A 20457-nucleotide genomic window follows, 5' to 3' on the forward strand; every position below is an offset into this window, starting at 1 on the left:
TGGACTGGTGTCTTGTCCAGGGTGTGTGAGTGTGTGTGTGTCCTGTGATGGACTGGTGTCCTGTCCAGGGTTTGTGAGTGTGTGTGTCCTGTTATGGACTGGTGTCCTGTCCAGGGTGTGTGAGTGTGTGTCCTGTGATGGACTGGTGTCCTGTCCAGGGTGTGCGAGTGTGTGTGTGTGTGTGTGTGTCCTGTGATGGACTGGTGACCTGTCCAGGTAGGTGCAGGCGCAGGTAAGCGGACAGGTGAGAGGGACAGAGGCGCAGGGAGGCAGACAGGCCAGGTGGCAGAGACTCAGGGAGGCGGGCCGGCGGTGACGTCAGGGCAAGGGGGAGTGGAACAGCCGCTTCGCTTTCCTCTGCCGACAGAAAACCCGCCCTGACGTCACCGCCGGGACTCCCCGCGGCCCGGGCTCGGGCTGCTTAAAACTCGGCGCCCCGGGCAGCCCGTCTCAGAACCGCAGCCCCCAGCCCAGGAGAGACGCGCAAGAGACCGAGAGCCGTACCGGGAGCCCGCGGAGACACACACACACACACGCCCCAGACTTGCTCAGGGTGGGGGGTTGAAACGCACATGGACGCGCAGAAGAAACAGACACTCGTGGACGCGGAGCGGGGCGCCGGCGTGCTGGTGATCCGGGAGCGGCCCCGGCGGAGCCGCGCCTGGCCGGCGTGCGCGCTCCTGGCCGTTCTGGCCCTGTGCGCGGCCGGCGCGCTGCTGTTCGCCTGGTACCACACCAGGGGGCGCCAGGAGGAGGAGGCGGCGGCGGCGAGCGAGGTGAGAACCCCGGGATGCCCCCTCACCCCCGACCCTCCGACCCTCCGACGGCGCGACACCGTGGGGGTGCTGTACGCCCGGCTCGGGTTCGGGGTCTCGGGTCCGGCGGCGGGCCGGTTCGGAGAGGCTGCGCCGGCCGGCGGCTCCGCGGCCCCCCCCCCGGCGGCCCGCACTAACCCCGCTGTCTCTCCTCCTCCTTCTCTTGCAGAAGCGGACGGGGAACGAGCTGCGACAGAGAGGTGAGCCGTCGCGTTCCTCATTCTTCCGGTTCCTCACGCCTTCCCGTGAATTCCCAAACAAAACGCCGGGCGCAAGACGGAGCAGGCTCACGCCCGCCACGCGGGGCGGGAGACGCGGGCAGGGCCCCGCAGACGCGTGGTCTCCCCACCCCCACGCCCCCCTCCACCGCCGACGAGTGTGGGAGAGGTCTGACCTGTCTCTCTCTCTCTCCCTCCAGAGGTGGGAGAAACGGCTCAGATGCTGAAGCAGATCGCGAGCACCAAGAAGGCAGCCATTCATCTCCAAGGTACAGATTCCCCCATCCCTCGCCTTCTGTCTGATCCACACGCACACACGCGCGCACGAGGGGACGGGAGACACAGCGAAGGAGAGAGGGGGGAGATCACAGAGCATCTCTCCCTCAGCCGTAAACGCACAACACAGGACAGGAGACACAGCGACAGAGAGAGGGGAGATCACAGAGCGTCTCCCTCAGCCATAAACGCACAACACAGGACAGGAGACACAGCAACAGAGAGAGGGGAGATCACAGAGCGTCTCCCTCAGCCATAAACACACACCACAGGACAGGAGACACAGCGACAGAGAGAGGGGAGATCACAGAGCATCTCTCCCTCAGCCATAAACGCACAACACAGGACAGGAGACACAGCGACAGAGAGGGGGGAGATCACAGAGCGTCTCTCCCTCAGCCATAAACACACACCACAGGACAGGAGACACAGGGACAGAGAGAGGGGAGATCACAGAGCGTCTCTCCCTCGGCCATAAACATACACCACAGGACAGGAGACACAGCGACAGAGAGAGGGGAGATCACAGAGCGTCTCTCCCTCAGCCATAAACGCACACCACAGGACAGGAGACACAGCGACAGAGAGAGGGGAGATCACAGAGCGTCTCTCCCTCAGTCACAGACACACGCCTCGGGACGGGAGGGACAGGAGGCACAGTGAGGGAGAGGCCCTGGTCTCAGACTCTCCGAGCTGGGGGGTGGTTTTGTTCAGAGCCTGCCAGCCGCAGACAGACTCTGAGCGGAAGCCCTACTCAAGTCGAGGAGATAGGGCTGCACGCACGCAGAGATAAAAACGGCAACAGAGAGCTCCTCTCCCTTCACTGGCTGCTTTTTAAAATGTCTTTGTTCCTCTTTCAAACAACACAAAGCGCTGCACAATGCACACGCGAGTTTACCATCGTGCACAATCGTGCGTGTGCTATCGTGCACAGGTAGGAATGGGCCGCGCGTGCACAAGTGCGAAATTACTGTCTTGCACTCGCGTTGAGTGTGCTGGGGTCCGCCGGGCTGAACACACTATTGTGCACAAGTATACATCGGCTTGGCGCAGGTGTCAGCGTGCACAACTGCACATGTGGTTGTGGTGCATTGGGGTGAATGTGCGATTGTGCACAAGTGTGATTGTGCTAACTTGTGTGGGACAAGTGTGAGTGCACTCAGTCAGCTTGCTGCACCATGAGGTTCACACTAACTCCTCTCTCTCAGTTGAGTGGTGAGACACCCTACACACACTCCTCACGAGTTACTAACCCCTCTCTCTCTCAGTTTAAGAAGCGAGGCAGGATACGCACACTACTCACAAGTTGCTAACCCCTCTCTCTCTCAGTTTAAGAAGCGAGGCACGATACGCACACTACTCACGAGTTACTAACCCCTCTCTCTCTCAGTTTAAGAAGCGAGGCACGATACGCACACTCCTCCAGAGTTACTAACTCCTCTCTCTCTCAGTTTAAGAAGCGAGGCACGATACGCACACTACTCACGAGTTACTAACTCCTCTCTCTCTCTCAGTCTAAGAAGCGAGGCAGGATACACGCACACTACTCACAAGTTACTAACCCCTCTCTCTCTCAGTTTAAGAAGCGAGGCACGATACGCACACTACTCACGAGTTACTAACTCCTCTCTCTCTCAGTCTAAGAAGCGAGGCACGATACGCACACTACTCACAAGTTGCTAACTCCTCTCTCTCTCAGTTTAAGAAGCGAGGCACGATACGCACACTCCTCACAAGTTACTAACCCCTCTCTCTCAGTCTAAGAAGCGAGGCAAGATACACGCACACTCCTCCTGAGTTACTAACCCCTCCCTCTCCCCCCGCCCCTCTCAGGAGAGACCAGCGACGACCACAGTGCCCTCCAGTGGCTGATGGACGGCCAGGCCTTCACGCAGGGGGGGCTGAGCCTGCACCACAACCAGGTGACCGTGCCCCGGTCGGGCCTGTACTTCGTCTACACCCAGGCCTCCTTCCGGGCGGCCTGCGGCCCCGGGTCCGAGGCCCTGCACCTCTCCCACGGCGTGACGCGCTTCTCCGGCTCCTACCAGGCGCCCCGGCCCCTGCTGAGGGCCGTGCGGACCGTGTGCGGCGGCGGCGGCGGCGGCGGCGGCGAGGCGGGGCTGCGGTTCAGCGCGCTGTACCAGGGCGCCGTCTTCAGCCTGGAGCAGGGCGACACCCTGAGCACGCACACCTCCCACCTGGAGCTGCTGGACGACAAGGAGGAGGGGAACGTCTTCTTCGGGGTCTTCGAGCTCTGAGCGGGAGGGCGGGCGCGGGGGGGGGCTGGAACCAGGAGGAGGAGGAGAAGAAGAAGAAAAATCCGCTCAGCGAGCGCCCCCTGCTGGGCAGGTCGATAACGAGGCGGCGCCGACGGCCTCTTTGTCTCCGTGAGACATCACCTGTGTCGCCTGCAGTGACTCCGCGGTTTGTCGGGGGGGGGGCGGGGTGACTGTAGTCACATGACCCGTCTCTCAGGCTGTGCTATGCACAGCGCACAGCAGGGGGAGCCACTCGAGTGTTGTTTTATATTAAAACAGCCCTCAGCCTGTTCATAATGATAAGAAGAAGAAGAAGAATGGCTGACACTTCTAGAGCGCTTTTCTGGACACTCCACTCAAAGCGCTTTACAGGTGAGGGGGAATCCCACTGCCGCCACCAGTGTGCAGCCCCCACCTGGGGCCATAGTGCGCCAGAACGCTCCCCCACACAGCAGCTCTCAGTGGGGAGGAGAGCACAGTGGCGCCACCTACGGGCTGAAGGTGGAAGGTGAGGAGGCACTGATCGCTCTCAGAAGAGATCCTTACACTTATATAGCGCCTTGCTGGACCCTCCCCTCTGAGCTCTTCCCAGGTCAGGGGGATCCCCTCCACCCCCACCAGTGTGTACCCCACCTGGATGATGCTCCAGTCCTCTCACACACAGCAGCTCTCAGTGGGGAGGAGAGCAGAGGGATGGAGCCAGTTCAGAGAGGGGGGGGGGGGTGATTAGGAGGCCATGATTGGGAAGGGCCAACGGGAAATTTGGCCAGGACACTGGGGTAACACCCCTACTCTTCTCCAGAGACACCCCGGGATTGTTAATGACCACAGAGAGTCAGGACCTCCAGGTACTGGCCAGGCTCACACCTGCTGGGGCTCCAGTGGTGAGCTGCAGGGGGATATGGCTGCTTGTACCATTTCAGGTTTTATAAATGAATGTACTTATTTATTTGCTTATTTATTGCTGATTAGCTCTCAATATTTAAATCTTATTTAATTGTATATATATATATGTGTGCGTAAGATACTGTTGTTAACTTATTTCTGCGAATTAAAGACGAGACAAACAAGCACGGGCCTCTGGATCATTCCTGCTCCTCTCTCCTCCCTCTGTTCATCCCTCTCTTCCTCTCCTCCCTCCCCTCCTTCTCTGCTCTTTAACAACCGGACTCAGACCCTTGGACTAACTGGACCAGGGACTCAGACCCTTGGACTAACTGGACCAGGGACTCAGACCCCTGGACTGACTGGACCAGGGACTCAGACCCCTGGACTGACTGGACCAGAGTCACAGACCCCTGGACTGACTGGACCAGAGTCACAGACCCCTGGACTGACTGGACCAGAGGTCACAGACCCCCGGACTGACTGGACCAGAGACACAGACCCCCGGACCGAATGGACCGGGGAGATTTCAGTCCAGAAGGAAACACGTTAAGGGGGGACCCGCTCCAGGGAACAGTGAGGGGACAGGAAGCTTGTGCTGCTCCTCGTGACTCTTCACCAACATCCCCAGAAAAACCGACACGCCGCAGTGACATCACAGGTCCCCTTCAAAGCGTTTCCCTGTTCGGAAATAATGTCAAATAAATAAATAGATACGTGTGTGTGTGTGTGTGAAAGCCTGCTGGAAACTGTGAGCACGGGCCCCTGTCAGCAGCTTGGGGGCGACCCACGAGAGGCACAGCCACCGTCCCCTGGCTGCGCTGCCAAGCCTAGGAAAATCCGCCAGGGCTGCGTCACCCTGTCCCAGACTTCACCCGTACGCACCCCTCTCTCCCTGGGCCTGCAGCTCGAGTGGGAGGGGGCTGCCCATCCGCCCCGAAGGACCGCTCTCTCACGCAGCTCTGGGCTGTATCACGCAGCTCTGGGCTGTGTCACACTGCTCTGGTCTGTATCAACACTGAGCTGGGCTGTATCACACTGCTCTGGGCTGTATCAACACTGAGCTGGGCTGTATCAACACTGAGCTGGGCTGTAGCACACTGCGCTGGGCTGTATCAACACTGCTCTGGGCTGTATCAACACTGAGCTGGGCTGTAGCACACTGCGCTGGGCTGTATCAACACTGCTCTGGGCTGTAGCACACTGCTCTGGGCTGTATCAACACTGAGCTGGGCTGTATCAACACTGAGCTGGGCTGTAGCACACTGCCCTGGGCTGTATCAACACTGCTCTGGGCTGTATCAACACTGAGCTGGGCTGTAGCACACTGCGCTGGGCTGTATCAACACTGCTCTGGGCTGTATCAACACTGAGCTGGGCTGTATCACACTGCTCTGAGCTATATTACACTGAGCTGGGCTGTAGCACACTGAGCTGGGCTGTATCACACTGCGCTGGGCTGTATTACACTGGGCTGTATCACACTGCGCTGGGCTGTATCACACTGAGCTGGGCTGTATCACACAGCGCTGGGCTGTATCACACTGAGCTGGGCTGTATCACACTGCGCTGGGCTGTATCACACAGCGCTGGGCTGTATCACACAGCGCTGGGCTGTATTACACTGGGCTGTATCACACAGCGCTGGGCTGTATCACACTGCGCTGGGCTGTATTACACTGGGCTGTATCACACTGCGCTGGGCTGTATCACACTGAGCTCGGCTGTATCACGCAGCTCTGGGCTGTATCACGCAGCTCTGGGCTGTATCACACTGCTCTGGGCTGTATCACACTGCGCTGGGCTGTATCACACTGCGCTGGGCTGTATCACACTGAGCTGGGCTGTATCACGCAGCTCTGGGCTGTATCACACTGCTCTGGGCTGTATCACGCAGCTCTGGGCTGTATCACACTGCTCTGGGCTGTATCACACTGCTCTGGGCTGTATCACACTGAGCTGGGCTGTATCACACTGCTCTGGGCTGTATCACACTGCTCTGGGCTATATTACACTGGGCTGTATCACGCAGCTCTGAGCTGTATCACACTGCTCTGAGCTGTATCACACTGCTCTGGGCTGTATCACACTGCTCTGAGCTGTATCACACTGCTCTGGGCTGTATCACACTGCTCTGGGCTATATTACACTGGGCTGTATCACGCAGCTCTGGGCTGTATCACACTGCTCTGGGCTGTATCACGCAGCTCTGGGCTGTATCACACTGCTCTGGGCTATATTACACTGGGCTATATCACACTGCTCTGGGCTGTATCACACTGCTCTGGGCTATATTACACTGGGCTGTATCACGCAGCTCTGGGCTGTATCACACTGCTCTGGGCTAGATTGCACTGCTCACCCAGCTGTGTCCAGAGAGAAGCCAGGGTATCGGCTTCAACCACACGGCTGGGCAGCTTGTTCCCCACCCCCACCCCTCTCTGTGTACAGAAGAGCCTCCTGTCCTGACTGGAGGAGCTCACCCAGCTGTGTCTGGAGAGAAACCAGGGTATCGGCTTCAACCACAGGGCTGGGCAGCTTGTTCCCCACCCCCACCCCCCTCTGTGTAAAGTTGTCCCTTTCCCCCCACCTCCAAAGCATCTCCCGTATCAATTACCGATTGATCCAGATGTCTCGGGTATCGAACAACAAAGACGTCAGTAAGGTCGCACAGGCCTCCCCGGTCATTTACCTGAGCCAGGCGTGCGGCGTACCCCGACCGGCTCATGGGCTCCTCTGGGACTTGAGCCCTGTGGCGTCTGCGGCCCTCGGACCCTGAAATGAAGCCAGCAGTTGCCTCAGGGTCAAACAATTCAACGGCGGAGAAGCGAACTCGCTCGCCTCTCAGGATCTAAAGAATCAAAGGGCGATCTTTCTCCTTCCTCCTCCTCCTCCTCGCTAAACCAACGACTTCCCATATATTACTTTAGTCATGAAGGTTCTCTCAACTTTCCTCCAGGTGGTCCGGTTTCCTCTCACAGCCCTGTCTAGGGTGTGTGAGTGTGTGTCCTGTGATGGACTGGTGTCCTGTCCAGGGTGTGTGAGTGTGTGTGTGTGTGTCCTGTGATGGACTGGTGTCCTGTCCAGGGTGTGTGTGTGTCCTGTGATGGACTGGTGTCTTGTCCAGGGTGTGTGAGTGTGTGTGTGTGTGTCCTGTGATGGACTGGTGTCCTGTCCAGGGTGTGTGAGTGTCCTGTGTGTCCTGTGATGGACTGCTGTCCTGTCCAGGGTGTGTGAGTGTGTCCTGTGATGGACTGGTGTCCTGTCCAGGGTGTGCGAGTGTGTGTGTGTCCTGTGATGGACTGGTGTCCTGTCCAGGGTGTGTGTGTGTATCCTGTGATGGACTGGTGTCCTGTCCAGGTTGTGTGAGTGTGTGTGTGTCCTGTGATGGACTGCTGTCCTGTCCAGGGTGTGTGAGTGTGTGTGTGTCCTGTGATGGACTGGTGTCCTGTCCAGGGTGTGTGAGTGTGTGTGTGTGTCCTGTGATGGACTGCTGTCCTGTCCAGGGTGAGCCCTGCCTTGTGCCTGTCGCTTGCTGGGACAGACTCCAGCTCTCCCAGTCAGTGACCCTGGACTGGATCAAGTGGTCAAAAAATGGCTGGAATACAATCGCACAACCCTCAGCGACGAGACTGTAACACGCACACTGCCAGCGATGTCTGTTCACACCTCTCTGCCCACGTACCTCTGATCCTGACTTCTCTGGATGCTGACACCTAAATTTCCACTAACCCTGCGTGTTTCTTGTAACTGGGTGTGAGCCTACGGTGTTCAGCACAGCCTGTGCCAGGGCTCTGTGGATGATCCACTTCTGAGAGGTGACCTAGATCTGTTATAACTCCACAGACATCTTTCCACTTCTGTGGTTTAATACTTCTGTAGAAACAGGACTGGTCTACTGCACTGGGACTGGGGCTCCTATTGTAACAGACTGGTCTACTGCACTGGGACTGGAGCTCCTATTGTAACAGACTGGTCTACTGCACTGGGACTGGAGCTCCTATTGTAACAGACTGGTCTACTGCACTGGGACTGGGGCTCCTATTGTAACAGACTGGTCTACTGCACTGGGACTGGGGCTCCTATTGTAACAGGACTGGTCTACTGGACTGGGACTGGAGCTCCTATTGTAACAGACTGTTCTACTGCACTGGGACTGGAGCTCCTATTGTAACAGACTGGTCTACTGCACTGGGACTGGGGCTCCTATTGTAACAGACTGGTCTACTGCACTGGGACTGGGGCTCCTATTGTAACAGACTGGTCTACTGCACTGGGACTGGAGCTCCTATTGTAACAGACTGTTCTACTGGACTGGGACTGGAGCTCCTATTGTAACAGACTGTTCTACTGGACTGGGACTGGAGCTCCTATTGTAACAGACTGTTCTACTGGACTGGGACTGGAGCTCCTATTGTAACAGGACTGTTCTACTGCACTGGGACTGGAGCTCCTATTGTAACAGGACTGTTCTACTGGACTGGGACTGGAGCTCCTATTGTAACAGACTGTTCTACTGGACTGGGACTGGAGCTCCTATTGTAACAGACTGGTCTACTGCACTGGGACTGGAGCTCCTATTGTAACAGACTGGTCTACTGGACTGGGACTGGAGCTCCTATTGTAACAGACTGGTCTACTGCACTGGGACTGGAGCTCCTATTGTAACAGACTGTTCTACTGGACTGGGACTGGAGCTCCTATTGTAACAGACTGTTCTACTGGACTGGGACTGGAGCTCCTATTGTAACAGGACTGGTCTACTGGACTGGGACTGGAGCTCCTATTGTAACAGACTGGTCTACTGGACTGGGACTGGGGCTCCTATTGTAACAGACTGTTCTACTGGACTGGGACTGGAGCTCCTATTGTAACAGACTGTTCTACTGCACTGGGACTGGAGCTCCTATTGTAACAGACTGTTCTACTGGACTGGGACTGGAGCTCCTATTGTAACAGACTGTTCTACTGGACTGGGACTGGAGCTCGTATTGTAACAGACTGTTCTACTGCACTGGGACTGGAGCTCCTATTGTAACAGACTGGTCTACTGGACTGGGACTGGAGCTCCTATTGTAACAGACTGGTCTACTGGACTGGGACTGGAGCTCCTATTGTAACAGGACTGTTCTACTGGACTGGGACTGGAGCTCCTATTGTAACAGACTGTTCTACTGGACTGGGACTGGAGCTCCTATTGTAACAGACTGGTCTACTGGACTGGGACTGGAGCTCCTATTGTAACAGACTGTTCTACTGCACTGGGACTGGAGCTCCTATTGTAACAGGACTGTTCTACTGGACTGGGACTGGAGCTCCTATTGTAACGGACTGGTCTACTGGACTGGGACTGGAGCTCCTATTGTAACGGACTGGTCTACTGGACTGGGACTGGAGATCCTATTGTAACGGACTGTTCTACTGGACTGGGACTGGAGCTCCTATTGTAACAGACTGGTCTACTGCACTGAGACTGGAGCTCCTATTGTAACAGACTGGTCTACTGCACTGGGACTGGAGCTCCTATTGTAACAGACTGTTCTACTGGACTGGGACTGGAGCTCCTATTGTAACAGACTGGTCTACTGCACTGGGACTGGAGCTCCTATTGTAACAGACTGTTCTACTGGACTGGGACTGGAGCTCCTATTGTAACAGACTGTTCTACTGCACTGGGACTGGAGCTCCTATTGTAACAGACTGGTCTACTGCACTGGGACTGGAGCTCCTATTGTAACAGGACTGTTCTACTGCACTGGGACTGGAGCTCCTATTGTAACAGACTGGTCTACTGGACTGAGACTGGAGCTCCTATTGTAACAGACTGTTCTACTGCACTGGGACTGGGGCTCCTATTGTAACAGACTGTTCTACTGGACTGGGACTGGGGCTCCTATTGTAACAGACTGTTCTACTGGACTGGGACTGGAGCTCCTATTGTAACAGACTGTTCTACTGCACTGGGACTGGAGCTCCTATTGTAACAGACTGTTCTACTGCACTGGGACTGGAGCTCCTATTGTAACAGACTGTTCTACTGGACTGGGACTGGAGCTCCTATTGTAACAGACTGTTCTACTGGACTGGGACTGGAGCTCCTATTGTAACAGACTGTTCTACTGCACTGGGACTGGAGCTCCTATTGTAACAGACTGTTCTACTGGACTGGGACTGGAGCTCCTATTGTAACAGACTGTTCTACTGCACTGGGACTGGAGCTCCTATTGTAACAGGACTGTTCTACTGGACTGGGACTGGAGCTCCTATTGTAACAGACTGTTCTACTGGACTGGAGCTCTATGTTTTAGGTATAGTTTGTGACCGTACAGCTGCAGCACACACAGACACACACACACAATTCCACTTTCACTACGCGTCGCCCTTCCCCGGCTCCCCTGACATCACCGGGCCTCTCCGCTCCACAGAGCCCCAGGGGAGGGAGGAGGAGGGAAAAGGAAAGAGAGAGAGAGAGGCAAACGAAAAACCGCGCGGCGTGGAAAGAAAGCGAAACCGCCGGGTTTTCGGTCCTGGCAGGTGAGTGGCGGCGGGGGTGTGTGTGTGTGTGTGGAGGGAGGGGGGAAAATCCCTCTCGCAGGGAGAGAAGTTCCACGCCGAACTCCGCGGGACATAAAACCCGAGAGACGCCGGCGGGGGGACGGACAGAGTGAGACAGAGGCAGGAGAGACGGCCAGCGAGAGGAGCGAGGGAGAGAGAGAGAGAGTCAGAAACCTCGAACCCGGGCGGGAGCAGACAACAGCCTGCAGGGGCACCCTCGACAGCCCGGCCGCGGAGTAAGAGCTCACGCACAACGCACAACGCACAACGCACAACGCACAACGCACAACGCACAACGCCGGCGCGATGGAGGACAAGACCGTTGCCACGGCGCCGGACCTGGAGGGCGGCCGGCCCGGACCGGAGGAGGAAGAGGCGAGCAGGAGGAGGAGGGGCAGGGCCGGGGGGCAGGGCCGCCGGCTGCTCCTGAGCCTCGGCGTGGCGTCGCTGGTCGCCATGGCGGCGGCGGCCAGCGTGCTGCTGGCGCTGGCGCTGTGGGGCGCGAGGCCCGGGCCGCGGCAGGTGAGGGTCTTTCGCCCGCGGGAGGACCGGGGGTGTGCAACTGCTCCGGGGCGGCTTCTGGGGCTGTCCGCGCAACACCAGGCATGGAACTGCTCCCACACCAACACACAGACAGACACACACAGACAGACACACACAGACAGACACACACACAGACACACACAGACACAGACACACACAGACACAGACACACACAGACACAGACACACACAGACACAGACAGACACAGACAGACACAGACAGACACAGACAGACACAGACAGACACAGACACACACAGACACACACAGACACACACAGACACACACACACACACTGACAGACAGACAAACAGACACACAGACAGACACACAGACCCACAGACCCACAGACACACAGACACACAGACACACAGACACACAGACAAACAGACAAACAGACAAACAGACAAACAGACAAACAGACAGACACACACAGACAGACACAAACAGACAGACACAAACAGACAGACTCACAGACACAGACACAGACACAGACACAGACACAGACACAGACACAGACACAGACACAGACACAGACACAGACACAGACACACACTGACAGACAAACAAACAGACAAACAGACAAACAAACAGACAAACACACACACAGACAAACAGACAAACAGACTCACAGACTCACAGACTCACAGACTCACACAGACTCACACACACACAGACAAACCAACAAACCAACAGATAGACAGAAACAGAGACACAGAGACACAGAGACACAGAGACACAGAGACACAGAGACAGACAGACCCGACCCGAGAAAGACGACAAGAAAGGCGTTAAGTGTACGTCTCCCGCCGTCGGCGGCGTTACTGAGGAATTGTGGGAACCAGGGCTGGGTCGGGGGGTTCAAGTTGGGGTGCCCCTACGGGGGTATCCAAGCCAGTACTGCCCCCCTGGAAGTCACTAACCCCCCTCCTATCTGGGGCGGCGCGGACCGGACCGGACTGGACCCGGGTCTCTGTGAGTGTGAGCTGTGCTGATAACTCACGGGTCTCTCCTCTCCCCCCAGGCCGACCCGAAGACAGAGGCAGCAGCTTACATGTGGGACAGCTCCGACAGCAACACACAGAGCGGTGAGTGTGTGTGTGTGTGTGTGTAAGATCGCAGAGACAGTGCTACACACCCAGTGTGTGTGTGTGTAAGATTGCAGAGACAGTGCTACACACCCAGTGTTTGTGTGTAAGATTACAGAGACAGTGCTACACACCCAGTGTGTGTGTGTATATGTGAGAGAGCAGACAGTGCTACACACCCAGTGTGTGTGTGTGTAAGATCGCAGAGACTGTGCTACACACCCAGTGTGTGTGTGTGTAAGATCGCAGAGACTGTGCTACACACCCAGTGTGTGTGTGTAACATCGCAGAGACAGTGCTACACACCCAGTGTGTGTAAGATCGCAGAGACAGTGCTACACACCCAGTGTGTGTGTGTGTAAGATCGCAGAGACAGTGCTACACACCCAGTGTGTGTGTGTGTGATCGCAGAGACAGTGCTACACACCCAGTGTGTGTGTGTGTAAGATCGCAGAGACTGTGCTACACACCCAGTGTGTGTGTGTGTAAGATCGCAGAGACTGTGCTACACACCCAGTGTGTGTGTGTACTGTATATGTGAGAGAGCAGACAGTGCTACACACCCAGTGTGTGTGTGTGTGTGTGTAAGATCGCAGAGACAGTGCTACACACCCAGTGTTTGTGTGTAAGATCGCAGAGACAGTGCTACACACCCAGTGTGTGTGTGTGTGTAAGATCGCAGAGACAGTGCTACACACCCAGTGTGTGTGTGTGAAATCGCAGAGACTGTGTTACACACCCAGTGTGTGTGTGTGTGTGTGCGTGTGTGTGATCTCAGAGTCCGACGCTGACTGACCGGTCCTCTCTCTCTGCAGCCGTCCAGACCCTGAAGCAGATGGGACAGCTGCCCCAGAACCCGGCCGCGCACCTCATGGGTGAGTGGGGCGCCTCGACCCGCTGACCCGCGGCCCGCGCTGCGACGGGTCGGCTCTGAAACACAGGCCCAGGGTGAGAGTGTGTGAGCCTGAGAGACAGTGAGTGTGTATGAGTGACGGGGTGAGAGTGCGTATGAATGGGTGAGTGTGTATGAGTGACGGGGTGAGAGTGCGTATGAATGAGTGAGTGTGTATGAGTGATGGGGTGAGAGTGCGTATGAATGAGTGAGTGTGTATGAATGGGTGAGAGTGTATGAGTGATGGGGTGAGAGTGCGTATGAATGAGTGAGTGTGTATGAGTGATGGGGTGAGAGTGTGTATGAATGGGTGAGTGTGTATGAATGGGTGAGTGAGTGTCTTTATGATGGGGTGAGAGTGTGTATGAACGGGTGAGTGTGTGTCTTTGTGATGGGGTGAGAGTGTGTATGAACGGGTGAGTGTGTGTCTTTATGATGGGGTGAGAGTGTGTATGAACGGGTGAGTGTGTGTCTTTGTGATGGGGTGAGAGTGTGTATGAACGGGTGAGTGTGTGTCTTTGTGATGGGGTGAGAGTGTGTATGAACGGGTGAGTGTGTGTCTTTGTGATGGGGTGAGAGTGTGTATGAATGGGTGAGTGTGTGTATGAACGGGTGAGAGTGTGTATGAGTGACGGGGTCAGACACGCCATGTGGACAGGACACTGTGGGCACGGGGAACAGCCACAAGCTGAAGAACAAGACCTCCGTGTCGGGGGGGAAGCGGCGAGGGTAGTAACCCACCCGTCTCACTCTCTCCGCGCCACAGCGAACTCCTCCCAGCAGCCCGGCACCCCCCTGCGCTGGCTGAGCGACATGGACCAGGCCTTCCTCCAGCAGGGCATGGAGCTGTCGGCCGACGGCCGCGAGCTGCTGGTGCCCCGCGCCGGCCTCTACTTCCTGTACGCCCAGGCCACCTTCTCCTCCTCCTCCTCCTCCCCGGGGGCGGGGGGCCCCTGCGGGGGCCGGCCGGAGCCGCTGTCCCTGCAGGTGGAGCGCCACAGCCCCTCGTACCCGGACTTCGTGCCCCTGCTGAGTGCGGCGCGCTCGCCCTGCCCGCCGGGCGGGCCGGGCCGGTTCTGGACGGTGCCCCTGTACCAGGCGGCGCTCTTCAAGCTGCTGGGGGGCGACAGGCTGCGGGTGACCGCGGGGCCCCTCGGCCTGCTGGACGACCAGAAGACCTTCCTGGGGGCCTTCGCCGTGGCCCCCGAGCTGCAGTAGAGGGGGGGGGGGGCGCCACCCGCCGGAGGAGGAGGAGGAGGAGGAGGGCCTGCGCCCCGAAAATTCTCCCTGACCCACTTTCAGGTCCGAGCACTTCGGCGCGGTCTTCCTCCTCCTCCTCCTCCTGACGAAGAACCCCCCCCCCCCCGTCCCCCTCCAGGGGGAACACTACCCCTGCGCCGCAGGAAGTGATGTCACGCCCTGCCCCACGAGCCCCAGCTAAGGAAGCGATCGGGCTCCGTCAGGGCACCTGTTTCATATTGAAATGTCGCAGAACCCGTTTTACATTAAAAGCAGAGCTCGAGAAGCACCACCCGGGTGCAAATGAGCATTTAGCGTACGGGGATAAAAACCCGGTTTCCGGATGACCTGATCAGTATTTTATGACTTATTTATTGATTCGTCTGGCCGCACGACAGCGCCCGGTTGGGAAACAAAAGAAGGAATGAATGTATTTTTTTTTTTTGGACAAGTGGAAATGGAAATTATTTATTGGTGTTATTTATTGACCTTTTTGGTTTTTTTAAATGCTATTTTCCGGCCCAATAAAGTGAAATCTATTTATATTTTTCGGCCCGAAGTCTGTGGTGGTTTGGTCTCTGTGGCGCGCCTCTTGGTCGCTAAATACGCACTGCTGTGTAAGTCGAAAACTCTACTTAGTGAAGCTAAGTCTGGCTGAGACGACACAAGACCTGTCACAAACAAGAGGTGGCTCTAACACCTGTGACTGGACACTCCAGTACATGAACACTGCACTGAGAGAGAGAGAGGGGTTCATACAGACACACTGACTGGACACTCCAGTACATGAACACTGCACTGAGAGAGAGAGGGGTTCATACAGACACCCTGACTGGACACTCCAGGACATGAACACTGCACTGAGAGAGAGAGGGGTTCATACAGACACACTGACTGGACACTCCAGTACATGAACACTGCACTGAGAGAGAGAGGGGTTCATACAGACACCCTGACTGGACACTCCAGTACATGAACACTGCACTGAGAGAGAGAGGGGTTCATACAGACACCCTGACTGGACACTCCAGTACATGAACACTGCACTGAGAGAGAGAGGGGTTCATACAGACACACTGACTGACTGGACACTCCAGGACATGAACACTGCACTGAGAGAGAGAGGGGTTCATACAGACACACTGACTGGACACTCCAGTACATGAACACTGCACTGAGAGAGAGAGGGGTTCATACAGACACACTGACTGGACACTCCAGTACATGAACACTGCACTGAGAGAGAGAGAGAGAGAGGGGTTCATACAGACACCCTGACTGGACACTCCAGTACACGAACACTACACTGACAGAGTGTGGGCAAGGTGGGAGGTAGGGGGTCTGTATTTTCAGTGAACAGCTCACCTCACCACTTTATTTATTCTCCTGAACATCATCACTAGTCATGCCATCCCTCAATTCTAAATGAGGTCAAGTTACGCAGAGAGTCGGAGCTCTGAATGAGGTCACCTTTGTTAGGGGAAATCCAATTTCTGCTGTCAGAGTGTCAGAGCCTGCAGACAGGAGAAACGGAAGCTATCGAGAGCTATTTGGGGGGCATTTTCTTGAAATACTGACCAACGGGGCGATCTGAACACCTGCGCTGCAGCTCGACGGCACATCCTTTTTCCTAGTAAGTTCCTGTGGGTGGCTGAAAACTGCTCTTTAGTTTTTGTTAATATAGTTTTTTTTTAACCTACTGCCTCAGTAATTAGAGCAACTAATAATTCTGCTTTATATTTCTGTCCCACTGAGTACCACAGCGCGTCTAATTAAACGCAGTGGAATCCGCCATTGCAGTCCAGTGGTAGCAGTGATCCCTAGCATTCATATAGTGCCTTTCATACTGGGAGATGCACAGCGATCAGTGTGGACCAGTAACCCCACCTGGGAGACGCACAGTGATCAGTCTGCACCAATGACCCCACCTGGGAGACGCACGGCGATCATCCTGCACCAGTAACCCCACCTGGGAGACGCACAGTGATCGTTCAGCACCAGTAACCCCACCTGGGAGACGCACAGTGATCATTCTGCACCAGTAACCCCACCTGGGAGACACACAGCGATCATTCTGCACCAGTAACCCCACCTGGGAGACGCACAGCGATCATTCTGCACCAGTATCCCCACCTGGGAGACGCACAGCGATCATTCTGCACCAGTAACCCCACCTGGGAGACGCACAGCGATCATTCTGCACCAGTAACCCCACCTGGGAGAAACACAGCAATCATTCTGCACCAGTAACCCCATCTGGGAGACGCACAGTGATCATTCTGCACCAGTAACCCCACCTGGGAGACACACAGCAATCATTCTGCACCAGTAACCCCACCTGGGAGACGCACAGCGATCATTCTGCACCAGTATCCCCACCTGGGAGACGCACAGTGATCATTCTGCACCAGTATCCCCACCTGGGAGACGCACAGCGATCCTTCTGCACCAGTATCCTCACCTGGGAGACGCACAGTGATCGTTCTGCACCAGTATCCCCACCTGGGAGACGCACAGTGATCGTTCTGCACCAGTATCCCCACCTGGGAGACGCACAGTGATCGTTCTGCACCAGTATCCCCACCTGGGAGACACACAGCGATCGTTCTGCACCAGTATCCCCACCTGGGAGACGCACAGCGATCGTTCTGCACCAGTATCCCCACCTGGGAGACGCACAGCGATCGTTCTGCACCAGTATCCCCACCTGGGAGACGCACAGTGATCGTTCTGCACCAGTATCCCCACCTGGGAGACGCACAGTGATCGTTCTGCACCAGTATCCCCACCTGGGAGACGCACAGTGATCGTTCTGCACCAGTATCCCCACCTGGGAGACCCACGGCGATCGTTCTGCACCAGGAGATGAAAGGGAGGAGAGAGAATGTGTTCGAGGAGGTGAATCAAGGACACTAGGGTGAACACCTCCACTCCTACAAAGAGTGTCCCTGGAGCTGTAATGAGCAAGTAGTCAGGACTTTGGTTTAACATCAACCATCCTACAGCAGATTGTCCCCATACTGGGAAACTGGGATCCATCCAGCCATCTTCCCCCAGCTCTCTCCAGTCCAGGGTCACAGACTTGGGCAGCTGGAGTCTGTCCCAGCAAGCAACAGGCACAAGGCAGGGCTCACCCTGGACAGGACAGCAGTCCATCACAGGACACACACACACACACACACACACCCTGGACAGGATACCAGTCCATCACAGGACACACACACACTCACACACCCTGGACAGGACACCAGTCCATCACGGGACACACACACACACACACCCTGGACAGGACACCAGTCCATCACGGGACACACACACACACACACCCTGGACAGGACACCAGTCCATCACAGGACACACACACTCACACACCCTGGACAGGACACCAGTCCATCACAGGACACACACACACACCCTGGACAGGACACCAGTCCATCACAGGACACACACACACACACACACACACACACACACAACTCTGCAGGGAAACCTAGAGGGACCATGCAAGCTCCACACAGACAGTACCCCAGGAGATGAACCCAGAGTCCCAGCAGTGCGAAGCAGCCATGCTGCCCTGGATACTGAGACCACGGTTCGGGAGCGCTAATCTAGAGGAAAAAACACCAACTTCTAGTCCACCTACACCACTTAACAGCAGCAAGCCTGATAATGAGGTCTGCCATCGAACTGCATCTCCCCAGGTTAAAAGCCTGCTGTCCTAGTTGAATTTGATTTTTAAAAATCATGGCGTTTAGGAAATAAGAAAAAGGAAACGTGAATATGGCCCAAGATTTGACCGAGTACAGACAGCCCCCAGACAAGCCCGCAGAAATAAATTAAATAGGGAAGTAAAGAGAGCGAAAACAGCTCAGAAAACACTTTCCAAGAGGGGGGAACTGCCTTTGAATTTTCAAATGTACATTCCTGCAGGTAGTTTCGAGTTTGTTTTTTTTTTTAAAAAGAATACCGTCTGAGGTTTTGTGAAACAAAGCAGATTCGGTTTCCAGACGCTGGCGGGCCCTCCCCCCGACCAAACCACTTCACACCGCGCCGGGCTCCGAGCTGTAGGCCGCGGGCAGCCTCGGGGTTTCCCGGCTCCCCCTCCCCGCCTCCCGCAGCCCACTTCACAGCGGCCGCGACCTTCAGCGCCCCGGGCTGCCCGCCACTCGCGATACGAGCTGCCGAGCGAAACGAGAAAGAAACATTTTAACGTTTAATTTTTACGTCGATATACGTGTTTTTTTTTGGGGGGGTTGTTTCCGTTTTCTTTCATTGTTGGGTAGTTTGTTTTTTTTTTTAGACCGGGCTGGTCTTTTTTTAAAGGCGTGACGACGTTAAATTAACCGCCGATCATATATATATATATTTAATTTGAAAATCGTTTTCTGTTTTTAACGGCTACTCTATTTATGAAATTGAGTACTCGTTCATTACTTTCTTTCCCTCCTGTTCCTTTCCGTCTGTGTGATAAACAAATACCAGTACCTGTGTCTGAAGAACAAGAAAAAGAAGGTGTACTGAGGTGACTAACAAGAAACAGGAGTATTTTGTCCACAAACTGTACAAATTTACATCGGGTTACATCAATTAACCGCTAATTTCCTCCCTGATTGAGTAAGCGGTTTTCTCAAGATGACTAAAACGTTAAAAAAAGTCATGATGTGTCATCTTCGTAGTCATTGCGGTCAATACCCAGACCAACCAAACAAAAAAAATTCGGCGAACCCATTCGCTCTCGGGCGAGATCAGAAGGAATGAACAAACTCCGAACTCTCCCGGATTTCAAAAATAACAATTTTGATGTCATTTTTGTTGTCTTTCTCACCACTCCCGCAAATAGCTCTGTCCGTATTCTTCTCGAAAATAACACCTTTGGAGAGCTGGTTGATATCGCTCTTGATAACAGAATGTTGTGTTACAACAACGCATCTCTCGGTCGAATCCAACAGCGAGGTTATCCACACATCAACTTTTCAAGAACAATCTATCTCTCAATAATAAAGTTAAATTGTTATCGTTTTAGGGATGGGAAGTTAGTGCTGGTTTCCAGGTGATCGTTTCGATTCGTCAGAGGAGTTCAAGGCCTTATAACAGTAGGTTACTGGAGCTCTCATCGGGTGGATTCGTTTGAGGAGGTCATTAAATCCAATCAAATCAATATTGATCTGCTACGGCACCCTCTGCAATGCTACGGGATCGCACAGCCCCCGACAGAAAATTCAAGTCAACTCAAGGTGCTTTATTGGCATGACCGACGGGTACAATCAGTGTTGCGAAAGCAAATAAGAATAAAATGAACATGAAACGAAACAAAAAAAATAAAAGTAAAATAAAATCTACAGACATATTACAGACATTTACAACAAAGACATAAGCACACATAAGACCACAGCACAGAATCACACAGCGCCTGACGGTATCCTACTGCAGCAGCAGGCCAGAGGAGAGGAGGTAAAACTCCCCCCGGGGGGAGAGGAGAGACCTCTGGGGGTACCAGGCCTGGTGACACCCCCTCTTCAGGTACTGAGCTCAGGGTGCAATACGCATGATAGATCATGGACGATCAGTGCTGTAGACCACAGCACAGAATCACACAGCGCCTGACGGTATCCTACTGCAGCAGCAGGCCAGAGGAGAGGAGGTAAAACTCCCCGCAGGGGGAGAGGAGAGACCTCTGGGGGTCGCAGGCC

The 20457-nt window shown here is 55.1% G+C and overlaps 2 protein-coding genes across 2 annotated transcripts; both read left to right on the forward strand.

Annotated features, from left to right (window-relative positions):
* Window positions 1–356: 356 nt before the first annotated feature.
* Window positions 357–4630, forward strand: LOC138243483 (tumor necrosis factor-like). The gene is made up of 4 exons (XM_069199105.1): window positions 357–776; window positions 985–1015; window positions 1234–1302; window positions 3143–4630. The coding sequence occupies exons 1-4, from the start codon at window positions 573–575 to the stop codon at window positions 3565–3567; spliced, it is 729 nt and encodes a 242-aa protein (XP_069055206.1). The 5' UTR covers window positions 357–572; the 3' UTR covers window positions 3568–4630.
* Window positions 4631–11313: 6683 nt separating this feature from the next.
* On the forward strand, window positions 11314–14893 carry LOC102691380 (lymphotoxin-alpha-like). The gene is made up of 4 exons (XM_069198167.1): window positions 11314–11529; window positions 12573–12636; window positions 13452–13511; window positions 14295–14893. Exons 1-4 carry the CDS (start codon window positions 11314–11316, stop codon window positions 14744–14746), a joined length of 792 nt encoding a protein of 263 aa, XP_069054268.1. The 3' UTR covers window positions 14747–14893.
* Window positions 14894–20457: the final 5564 nt, after the last annotated feature.

This window comes from Lepisosteus oculatus, chromosome 14, assembly GCF_040954835.1.
Source record: "Lepisosteus oculatus isolate fLepOcu1 chromosome 14, fLepOcu1.hap2, whole genome shotgun sequence".
NCBI lineage: Eukaryota > Metazoa > Chordata > Actinopteri > Semionotiformes > Lepisosteidae > Lepisosteus > Lepisosteus oculatus.